Source organism: Phalaenopsis equestris, unplaced genomic scaffold (genome assembly GCF_001263595.1).
Source record: "Phalaenopsis equestris unplaced genomic scaffold, ASM126359v1 Scaffold000390, whole genome shotgun sequence".
Classification (NCBI taxonomy): domain Eukaryota; kingdom Viridiplantae; phylum Streptophyta; class Magnoliopsida; order Asparagales; family Orchidaceae; genus Phalaenopsis; species Phalaenopsis equestris.
The window spans coordinates 218,923-230,975 of NW_018164832.1; the positions used below are offsets into that span (position 1 = coordinate 218,923).

General features: G+C 41.2%; 1 protein-coding gene across 2 annotated transcripts in view; it reads right to left on the minus strand.

Moving 5' to 3' along the window:
* LOC110026630 (uroporphyrinogen-III synthase, chloroplastic) overlaps nt 1-12,053 on the minus strand; it is a 41,917-nt gene that overhangs the window by 22,831 nt on the left and 7,033 nt on the right. The window contains exon 4 of one of the 2 annotated variants that reach the window (XM_020727636.1): nt 323-439. The exons of the other annotated variant lie outside the window; for it this stretch is intronic. Coding sequence (XP_020583295.1) covers nt 323-439 — 117 coding nt within the window. The remainder of the gene's footprint in view (nt 1-322; nt 440-12,053) is intronic. 2 annotated transcript variants of the gene reach the window in all.

A 12,053-nucleotide genomic window follows, 5' to 3' on the forward strand; every position in this document is an offset into this window, starting at 1 on the left:
TTAGAAATAGGTAATTGCACTTACACCATGTACAAATGAATCATGCATACAACTTGTAGACACAAGATTGAAAATTAGATGAAGAAATTTTATTCAATCAAAATTAATAAGTTTTATGCCTATGATGTCAATTTATAGAATTCTCATCCTATGTTAGAGTTGGCGTCATATAAGTATGGTTCTAATTCAAGTCAAATTATCATGAAAACTCAAAAATTAGCAATTTCCAAATCAAAATTTGATCTGGAAATCAACCTATAAAAACTCCTCATCTAGTTTTTCTTAGGCAACACATGTCAAGGAAATAATAAATAGAACATACCCATACGAGTGGAGTGTGTTGGACATTATCTCCAATGTTATAATAATCACAAGCTTAAAACCAAAAAATGCCCAAGGCAATCCATGCCATAGTCCTTCATCGCCCAAACCAACAACACTGCAGCATAAACCCGCAAAATCAAAGACACCCAATCATAAGAATTGCCAAAAACAAATCATAATAATTACCAAAGGATAAAACCAATAGCCATAGCTAAGCTTACAAGGATAAAGCCAATCACTACCCAAGACTTACATCAATCTGTTCGAATTAAGAAAAACAAAATTCAACTCAGCTTGATGTGACACTTACAATGAGAAGAAACGTGAATATCCATCAACACTACCCTGCTTGAAATTTGGCTATGAAAAATTTAGCATTTGTTTTACATCAAACAAAAAAAAATACAAGCCTTCCTATAAAATAATCCATGAATCATCACAAACTTGTCTATCACAAAAACAAATTAGAAACTTTAAAATCAATCATCAAAACTGAACACAATCTCATCATTCAACGTAGCCTCCGGTACAAGTTGTGCAGTATATGAAAGATGACTGGAAGTAGAATCACATGGAAGACAATTAAAAAGAAGAAGAATCTAAAGAGTAAATAATATGCTCATGAAATATTATCAAATATGAAATATTTAAAACTAGATTAATACCAGAATTTTCTTGGATTCTGGTCTGTATGCAATTAACTTCAATGCGTTGCAAAATTTAAAATGATTATACCTTTCTCATTTCCTTGAATTCAACCTAAATTTTACTGATAGCAGACTTTCTAGAGTTAAACGTACGAGATTATAACAAGATTTAAAACCTATTTACCCCCTTATCATATTAGTAAAGATTGTAATTTTCATGGAAACCGCTTTCTGTGGATATGCTCATGCAAGCTATATATATATATATATATAGATATAGATATGTTGAGTGAATGATTATTTACGTAACCTATGTATAAATTTTAAAGAAAGACTAAAAAGATGTATAAGGTTTGTAGCTTGACTTTTTGTTCGAGGCATCATCCAATCTCACCACACCAAAATGGATTTAAATCAATTTATAGGCACGCTAGAACTTGATTAATATGCAGGGGATAAATCTATAGAGAAGAAAGTAATAGAGAAACAAAGAAAAATTTTGAGGTTTTACAAGATCTTTATCACATCAATTAAATAATATAAAAAAGTAATTGAATATGTTAGACAACAATTAAACGAGTTACACCCAAAGTACCTTCTCCCATTCGAATACATCCATAGAGGCGAAGAACGGGAAGTTCATGGTTGTCTTCACAGAAAACTGAATCCAAATCCAAAACCACTAAAACACAACAAATACTATATATATATATATATATATATATATATATACACTCACACCAGAGCGTAGAACGGCGAGATCATGCCCGATGGCATCGTCTTCCTCGCTCGGCTCTGCTAAGGTTTCACCCGATGGCGAACCCTAGCAACAAATTATGACTTCGCTCTCTCTCTCTCGCTCGCTCGCGTGTTTCCTCTCGGCGTCTTCGCGCTCTTCGTCTCCCCCGTTCCTCTGAAACGAGGCTCGTCTCCCATTATGCGCTCGATTCTTCCTCTGCGGCCCGTCTCGTCGCTCGCGTACAGCTCAACCTCGCATGCTCGCAATTGAGACTGCGCTCGGTCTCACCGCGTCGTTCGGCTATTTCGATGCGTTTTTTTTTCCTCTGTTTGCTTTCTTCTGTTTGCTTTCTTCTCTAAACGTTCTCTAAACGTTGCACCTATCCTTGAGGATGGCTTCAGACAAATCGTATGTAGCTGCCCTTTCCGGTGTCCACACTTCAGACACACCAAAATCATCATTTTTCCCTCCGTTTGAGCGGGCGGATGACATCAAGAAACCTGGTAGGAAGAATGAGAAGTCTGTCATTTTTTTTACAGAAGCTGAAGGTATTCAACTTGCTTCCTCCTTTCGTCTGAATTTGATTGGAAAATTTCTATATGGTCATCCCAAATTGGAGCTCATTCGCAAAGAATTTGAACTTATGGACCTTGTTAAAAAAGGGAAAATTGGATTATTAGATGAGAGACACATTCTTTTTCAAATTAGCAACGAAGAAGATTACATGCGATTATTTGCTATAAGGATAATAATGATTGATAACAGAGCAATAAAGATTCTGAAATGGTCTGTGGAATTTGACCCACAGACGGAACCACCAATCATTTCGGTTTGGATTCGTCTCTCTGGTCTGAAATTTCATTATTTTTCTCAAAAAGTATTATATTTTATTGCCTCAGCTTATGGGAAGCCACTCAAGACGGACATTCCTACTTTTAATCTGTCTCGTCCTTCTGAAGCTAGAGTACTTGTTGAAAGAGACATCACTTCACCCGCTTCTGAGGAAATCTGGTTGGACACACAATACTATGGATATTGGCAGAAGGTAGAGATTGAACATTTTCCGTCGTATTGTTCGAACAGTCGTATGTTCGGACACTCCAGTTCCTAATGTCACCATCTACACCCCCAACTCAGACCAAAAAAGCAAATTGCTCCGCTAGAGGCTATGATTCCATCTCCTCCTGATCAGACAGACAATATGACAACCATTCAATCCCCAGTTACAGCTCTCTCGTCTTTGGAACCTCCTATCGTGGGGGAGAGGGAGTTTCTTCAGACCCCGCTTGCCCGAGAACCTATCACTGATAATACAGGTGGAAATACTTCTATTGCTTCACAACCGCTTCATCAGGTCCAGAAAGATATTAATATTACTCAGGCTCATGGGGATCAAGACATGCAACGACCTACACCTATCTGACTACCTTTGGAATCTACTGATCAGATAAATCAATCATCGGATGAGGAATGACAGGTCTACACATCGAGGAGGAAGAAGAAGAATAAAGATCTACTTGAGCTCAGGAATCTGATAGATGATATTTTGATTACTACGGGCAATGGTACACACCTTACAAATTTGTTAGTCGGCTCACTTCCGAGAACTAGAGGCAGGAGGACTAAAGTGGAACGTCCCCAACAATTTTGTGCCTTTTTTTGGATTTCTGATTTTCGATCTTTTTATATGTTTGTTTTATTTGAGTTTTGTGTGTTTTGTATTTTATGAGTTAAGCTTTCTTTTAAGTCCTCTCATACAACATTTTGTATCTTTTTCGTATTAATATATTTGCCCTCGGGTTTTTTCTAATATATATATATATATATATATATATATATCCACGATAAAGAGGAGTGGGCACCGCACTCTGAATAGGAGGGAACTCCATGAACGGAAGGGTCGGTCGGTCCCTCTTTGGCTAAGATCAGCCCAGACCAAACCAATGTTGCACGACTTTTGTCGCGTCCAAGACTTCGTTAAGTTTGGGGTAGAAGGTGCCCCGCATCAGTCTCCCGGGATGGGGAGAGCTTCAACCTCATTTGTTGAAGCTTCGCTTTGCACCTTGAAAGAGTAGCAGAGTTGCTATAACTTCCCGAGGTTGAAGAAAATTTGAATGTGGCCTGAGAAGCACCCAAATCTCACTGTTAACTGCACTGTCTCTCAAAACACATGAAGAGTTTTCCTCACTTGCGAACATTCAACCATATTGATCCAATCATATGAGAGTGCACTGTTGAACTGAATTGAGACTTTTTGCCAAGTGTACCGTATAGAGTCTTCCAAAAGTAGTCCACAGTTGGCTCGATCATACCTGAAGTGAGAACAGACTAAACTCCCTCTAATGGTGGTGGTCATGGTGGTAAGGCATCGATCATGATGTCCCGATATGCTCTTTGTGGTGATTAGCATGCATCTAGAATCAACACCTCTGTCTCGCTTTCCTCTATCATCACCAAAACAAAACTTACTGACACTTCTCACAATGGCACATGTAATCTCGGACTCCGCAAAAGATAGAACGACCATGTGTTTGCCTTCCTTGGTAAAGGAATAGGTATTCCTGAACCCGACATATTAAGTCCAACGATCAAATTGTCAAGCTCTCTTTACAAAAAAGCTGGCAGACATTCATGGGCACCACATCGCACTAAATCTGATCTCGTAATAGGTTCCCAATCGAAAACTCCATAAGACATCTCCTGTCAATGCCGATTATATCCTTCTCCCTTAACCACGTTAAGGAATATGATTGCGAATGTTTTTGAATCGTGAGACTCTTGTCCACCATCTATGTAGATATCACATTCTTGTTGTACCCTCCATCGATGATGAGACTACATATTTTTCCTATCATAATGCAATAGGTGGAGCATATGTTGCGGAAAAGCCACTGCTGACCCCTCATAGCATCAGCCTATAGGACCCATCGAACCACAAGCATCTTACCATCATCCAGTGGAAGATGATACTTCTCACCCTTTTATTCATTTGTCTCTTCTTTGCTCGCTTCCTCCAGTGCACCCTGCTCGATGAAGAGCACAATTCTTCAGGCCTCCTAAGTATCTGGTCCGTTTTCTTCGACTCAAACTTCAACTTAAGAAGCATAAACTCTATCGTGTATTCCTTCACTGATAGTTCCTTCTGTTGCAGGTAGTGGAACTTTAATAAAATATTTAGACGGTAGCAAAGCGGTAGGTACAGTCTTTGAATCGTCGTCTTCATTTTTTCCCAAGAAGAGATTCAGTCGTGGCACTCTCTCTATTTTTCCATCTTCGAGTTCTCCCACCACAAAGAAACATTCTTCAACTTGATGGTGTCAGGCTTCACTCTTGTCATCGAGAACCTCCTTGTAATAAAATATCTACTCAACAGTCTTACATCCACTCAAGGAAATCATCTGGATCCATTCTTTACTCGAAGTCTGATAGGTAAACCTTTATTCCAAGATGCCTATATTCACTAATAGGCATGTTATCTCAACATCTCCTAGTAGGCATTCCATCTTCATATCGTCTAACGGGCGCCACATCTTTGTATCCTTTAAGAGACATCTTATCTTTGTATCTTGCAACAGACACCTCATCTCTATATCCTCCAGCAGTCAACTAATTTCTAAGCCTCCGTTGATTTTGTATTTCAAAGTATTGTGGCTTGTCTTCTTCTTGACCAAAATCATTCCTACCAAAGGAATTCAAGTGTTCTTGCTACCTTTCATGGATTTCACTGTTACGGTCGATGGTGACCTCGCCTTGTGTTCTTTTCTCAATGGAATAGAGCCAATGTAATAATTCGCGGAGAAGATGTATGTTGTACATGTTAGATTCGTGATCAGATACAACAATTGTCTTTGCGGTGGCATGGTTAGGGTTTTGGTGTAGGTAGGTGGAGGGAGCAATGAAGGGTGGAGGGAAAAGAAAATTTTGAGGGGAGGGGGTGAAAAGTTTGGGTATGGAGGATGCTAGAAACCCTAGGACAGGACTAGGGTTAGGCTAGCTCTGATACAAGTTTTATTACAAAAAAGCAAATAAAAGTTACATTCAACACATGCAGAAATAGGAAACAACAAATTCACACAACACAGACACCTAACTAGGGCTTGATTCAAAGGTGGTGAGAATGTTGCAATAAAGGGAATGTGGTTGGGGAAAGAAAGGATGTCGAGGTGGCTTGGCAGTCAAGGACAACAGTTGGAAGTCTTGGGGACAAAGGACAGAGGGTAGGGAAGACTGGTAGCAAAGGAACAGTAGGTTGGAAGGTTTGGCAGCAATGGATAGCAATTAGGGAAGGTTGGGGCAAAGGAACACATATTGGACGGCTTGTGACAAAGGAACGGTAGATTGGAAGGCTTGTGGAAAAGGAACAACAGGTAAGAGGACTCAATCGAGAAAGATAACATCTTGAGAGGTTGAGATGAAGGTTGGGGATGAAGGGAATGTTAGATAAACATCTCCTCGGGATGAGTTACAATCAAAACACCTTCTCGCCTTCGGATACAGGCATAGAGGGGAAGACCGAGAAGCTGACAGCTGTCCTCACAAAAAACTGAATCTGAAACTACCCTAAAACACAACAAATAACATATATAGACCTAGGGTGAAAAGGAGTGAACCCTGCTCAAAATATGAGGGAACAAAAATGCTTGAAATGATCGGTCTATCCCTCCTTGGCCGGGACCGGCCTAGACCAAACCAATTATGCGCGACTTTTGTCGTGTTTGTGAATTCGTCGTCTCAGGGCAAAAGGCCCCCCTCATCAGTCTCCCAAGATTGGGGGAGCTTCAGCCTCATTTATCAAAGCTTCTGCCTGCAGGTTAAAAGTGGCAGAGCTACTGTAACTTCTCGTGGTTGAAGAAACTTCAATCGCGGCCCAAGAAGCACATGGATCCTAGTTTCGGCTACACAATCTCCCAAAACACTTGTGAGCAGTCATCCATATTGATCCAACCATATGAGGGTGCATTATTGAATTGAACTAGGACTTCATGGCTAATTGTATCCTGCAAAGTCTTCCAAATGTAGTCCCCGGTTGGCTCAATCCTAATTAACGCAAGGAGAGACTGAGATCCCTCCAACGGTGGAGACCATAGTGGTAAGGTATTGATCATGCTGTCCTGACATGCTCTCTATAGTGACTAGTTTGTATCTAGAATTTGCGTCTTTGTCCCACTATCCAAAACAAATCCTACTGGCACATCTCCATTGGCAAGGGCACTTGTAATCTCAAACTATGCGGAAGGTAGAAGGGTTATATGCTTGTCATCCTTAGTGAAGAAGTAGGTATGTTTGCCATCCTTAGTGAAGGAGTAGGTATTCCAGAACCCGTCATACTAAGTCTAACAATCAAATTATCATGGTCTCCCCAACACAAGGTAACAAGCATCCATAAGCACCACATCGAACAAAATCAGATCCCGCAGCTGGTTTCCAATCAAAAACTCCAAGAGACACCTCCAGCCAATGTCGGCTCTATTATTCTCCCTCAATCACACCAGAGAGTACGGTTGAAATTGTCTTTGAGTCGTGAAACTTAACTTATCCACTATCTGTGTAGATGTTGCATTCATGCTGCTCCATTTATCAATGATTAGACTATATCTATTTCCCTCCACAGGGCAATAGGTGTAGAAAATTTTGTGGCGATGTCATTGCTAATTCCTCATAGCCTCGGTCTGTAGAACTCATCCAACCACAAGCATCTTGCCCACATCAGGTGGAAGATGATACCCTTTTCTTCAGCTGCCTCCTCTCGCTCACTTCCTCCACTGCACTCTACTCGAAGAAGGACACAACTCGGCTCGTCAGGCAACTAGAAGCGATGCACCCAAAACAATGATAACTAAAGCATTTTCTAACTGAAAATTGTAGTGGGAGTGATGCTCTTCTCAGGCTTCTTCTCACTCCGAGTGGCTTTATCCTGCTTCTGACCAGTCTGCTCCATTCCCTGAGGTGTGCTCCTTCTGAGATCTCCAATTGTGGGTGGTTGTTTAACAATCGGTGGTTGCCTAGTCTATTTCTGCTATCACTCCACTTTCAGTCCTAAGTTCTACACTTCATTCAGTGTCTAAGGTTTGCAACTAGACCACATTACTGATGGCGGGCTACAGTCCCGCCAAGTATCTATTTATGGCGTGCTCCTCTATCTCATTCAACTCACACTTCAACTTTAGCTGCATAATTTTTTTTTTTGTACTCCTCCACTGATAGCTCCTACTACAGATGGTGGAGCTTCAAGAAAATATAATGGCAGTGGTGTGGGGGTAGGAATCGTCACTGCATCGCCTTCTTTATTTTCTCCCATGTAGTAATTTTGTCGCATCCTTCTCTTTATCTCTCCCTCTTCAGATTCTCCCATGACAAAAAAGCATTCTTCTTCAGCTTGATGGTGGTTTTACTCTTCTATCATCTGGTATCTCCTTGTATTCAAAGATCCACTCATCAGTCTGCATCCACTCAAGGAAATCATCTGGATCCATTCTCCCTTCAAAGTCCTGTAGGTCCACCTTTTTCCCTAAATCTTTGTATCCTTCAATAGGCATGTCATCTATGTATCCCCTAGCAGGCTCACTATCTTTTTATCCTCAAACGAGCACCAAATCTCTATATCTTCTAACAAACATCTAACTTGTGTATCCTCCAACAGGCAACTAATCTATAGGTCTTCGCTGATACTATACCCCAAAGCATTGTGGTCTATCTTCTCCACTAGAATCATTCGTATAGAAGGGATTCAGGTGTTCTTCGTACTCTCTTTCACTGATTTCACTGTTACGGTTGATGATGATCCCCCTTTGAGTTCTTTCTTCAAAGGCATTGAACTAATGTATCACTTAATGGAGTAGTCATTGTATATCATCCATAGTAAATTCCTGATCAAATTCCAGTAATTGTCTCCTCGGGGGCATGGATAGGGTTTTGGGTGTTGGTAAGTTAAGGGAGATGAGTAGAATGGAGGTAAAAGAAAATTTTGGGGGGGTGGTGGGGGTGGTGGAGATAGGTTTAGATATGGTAGTTGCTAGAAACCATAAGAGAGGACCAGGGTTAAGCTAACTCTGATACCAAATGATATCGAATTAATCGAACAACAATGGGAAATGCAACTTTTATTACTAAAAAAAAATAGGGGTTACAACCAACACATGCTAAAATAGGAAATAACAGAGATGCATAACACAAACAGACACCAAACTAGAGCTTGGTTCAAAGGTGGTGGAAAGGCTGCAGTAATGGGTTGTGGTTGGGAAAAGAAAGGATGCTGGGGTTGCTTGGCGATGAAGGCTTGGAGGCAAAGGAAACTTGGTTAAGGGAAGGCTGACGACAAAGGAACAACATGTTGGAAGGCTTGGCAGCAAAGGACAGCAGGTAGGGACGGCTTGCGGCAAAAAAATAGCGGGTGGGAGGGAGATTGAGATGAAGGTTGGGGATGTCAGGAAGGATGGATAAACCTCACCTCAAGACGAGTTACAATCGGAGCATTTTCTCGTCTTCGAATACAACCCTAGAGAAGAAGACTGGGAAGTCGACAGCAGTCATTACAAAAAATTGAATTCAAAACTGCACTAAAACAAAATAAATAACATATATATAGACCTAGGAAAAAAACGAGTGGGCCTCGCTCCAAATATAAGGAAAATACATGCTTGGAAGGCAGATCATATCCTCCTTGGCTCAGATCAGCCCGAACCAAACCGATTATGCGTGAATTTGCCACGTTTAAGTACCCCGCGTTAATCTCTCAAGATTATGGGAGCTTCAAACTCATTTGTCGAAGTTTCTGTCTGCAAGTTGAAAGTAACGAATATGTTGTAACTTCCTGAGGTTGAAAGATCTTTGACTGCGATCCAAGAAGCACCTGGATCCTAATATCAATCCACACTGTCTCCTAAAACACCCGAGGAATTTCCCCACTTGTGAGAAATCATCTATTTCGATCCAACCATATGAGAGTGCACTGTTAAACTAAACTGGAACTTCGTACCAAGTTTACCCATACAAAGTCTTCCAAAGATAGTCTCTGGTTGGCTCTGTCCTACCTGATGTGAGAATAGTCTGAACCTCTAACGATGGCGGCCATGTTGGTAATGTATCAATCATGATATCCTGGCATGCTCTCTGTAGTGTTGGCCTGTATCTATTTTTGGCGCCTCTGTCCTGCTTTCCTTTACCATGACCAAAACAAATCCTACTAACACTCTCTACTGGCAATGAAAATATAATCAGTAGGTATTTCTAAACCCGTCATGTTGAGTTCAACGATGAAATTACCACCGTCTCCCTAACAAAAGATGATAGACATCCATGGGCACCATGTCGCACCAAATCTGGTCCTGCGGTTGATTTCCAATCAAATGCTCAATGAGGCACCTCCTGTCAATGCTGACTATGTTCTTCTCCCTCAAACACGTCAGGGAGTATGGTTGGTAATTTCTATGAGTCGTGAGGCTCAACTTGCCCACCATCTGTGTAGATGTCACATTCTTGTTGCTCCCTCAATCAGTAATGAGACTGCATACATTTCACTTCACAGTGCAACAAGTGTAAAATATGTTATGGAGAAGCCATTGTTGATCCCTCTAGCCTCAGTCTGTAGGACCCACCTTATTCGGTGGAAGATGGTGCTCTTCACCCTTTTCTTCTACTCCTTCCTCTCTTATTACTTCCCCCACCACACCTTGCTTGATCAAGGACAAACTCGGCTCGTCGGGTAACTAGAAGGGATGTGCCCAAAACTATGGCATTTGAAGCATTTCTTGGCACGAACTATAGTGGGTGTGTTGTTATTCTCAAGCTTCTTCTAACTTTAAGTGGCTTTGTCCTACTCCTGACCAGTCAGCTCCACTCTTTGAACTATATTCCTCATGAGGTCTCCAAATGTGGGTGGTTGTCTGATTGCGGTAGTTAGGGTTTAGGGTTTGTTGTCTCTCCACTGTCAGTACTAAGATTTATACATCCCTCAATGTCCAATAGTATTGCAGCTAGATCACATTACTGACAGCGTGCTTCAGGCCTCCCAAGTATCTAGTTATAGTGTGTTCCTCTATCTCCTTCGACTCACACTTTAACTGAAGCTGCATAAATTATGTCATGTACTCTTCCACTGATAGCTCCTGCTTCAGGTAGTGGAGCATCAAGAAAATATCATGATGATAGTACAGGGGTACATACTGTCACTGCATCGCCTTCTTCATTTCCTACCAATAAGTGAATGTATCAAAAACCTACTCTTTGTCCCTTCCTCTTCCAATTCTCCCACCACAAAGAAATATTTTTCTTTAACTGATGGTTGCGAGGAGCTTCACTCTTCTGTCATTGGTGACCTCTTTGTGTTTAAAGATTCGCTCAACAATCTGCATCCACAAGAGGAAATCATCTGGATCCACTCTCCTCTTGAAGTCTAGTAGGTCAACTTTTATCTCCATATGTGTATCCTCCAATAGGCATGCCATCTTTGTATCTCCTAGCAGACACTCCGTCTTTGTATACTCTAATAGGCACCTGATCTCTGTATCTTCTAACAAACATCTCATATATGCATCCTCCAGTAAACACCTCGTCTATAGCCCTCCACTAATACTATATCTCAAAGCGTTGTGGTTTGTCTTCTTCTCTACTAGAATCTTTCATACGAAAAAGATTCAGGTGTTCTTGTTCTCTTTCACAGATTTCACTGTTACGGTCAACAGTGATCCCGCCTAACTTCTTTCCTCAATGTCATCGAGTTGATGTAACACTTGGTGGGGTAGTTATTGTATGTCATGCATGATAGATTCATGATCAAATTCTGTTAATTGTCTCTTTGGGGGCGTGGTTAAGATTTTGGGTGTAGGTAGGTGAAAGCAGGTGTGTAAGGTGCAGGGAAATGAAAATTTTTTAGGGGGTGGTTAAGAGGGGTGGAGATAAGTTTGGGTATGGCGGGTGTTAGAAACCCTATGATAGGACTAGGGTTAGGCTAGCTCTGATATCAAATGATACTGAGTGAAGCAAACAACGTGAAATGCAACTTTTATTATTGAAAGCAAACAGCGGTTATAACTGACAAATGCCTAAATAGGAAACAACAGAGACACAGCACAAAAACCCAACTAGAGCTTGGTTCAAAGGTAGTGGGAAGGCTACAGTAAGGGGGCGTGGTTGTGGAAAGAAAGGATTTTGGGGCGCCATGGCAGTCAAAGACAGTAGTTGGAGGTTTGGCGGCAAAGGCCAACAACTAGAGAAAGGCTTACGACAAAGAAATAGCAGGTTGGAAGGCTTGGAGGCAAAAGACAGCAGGTAGGGAAGGCTGCAAGCAAAGGAACATCTGATTGGAAGGTTTGCGGAAAAGGAAAAGCAGGTGGGAGGGTTCAGCA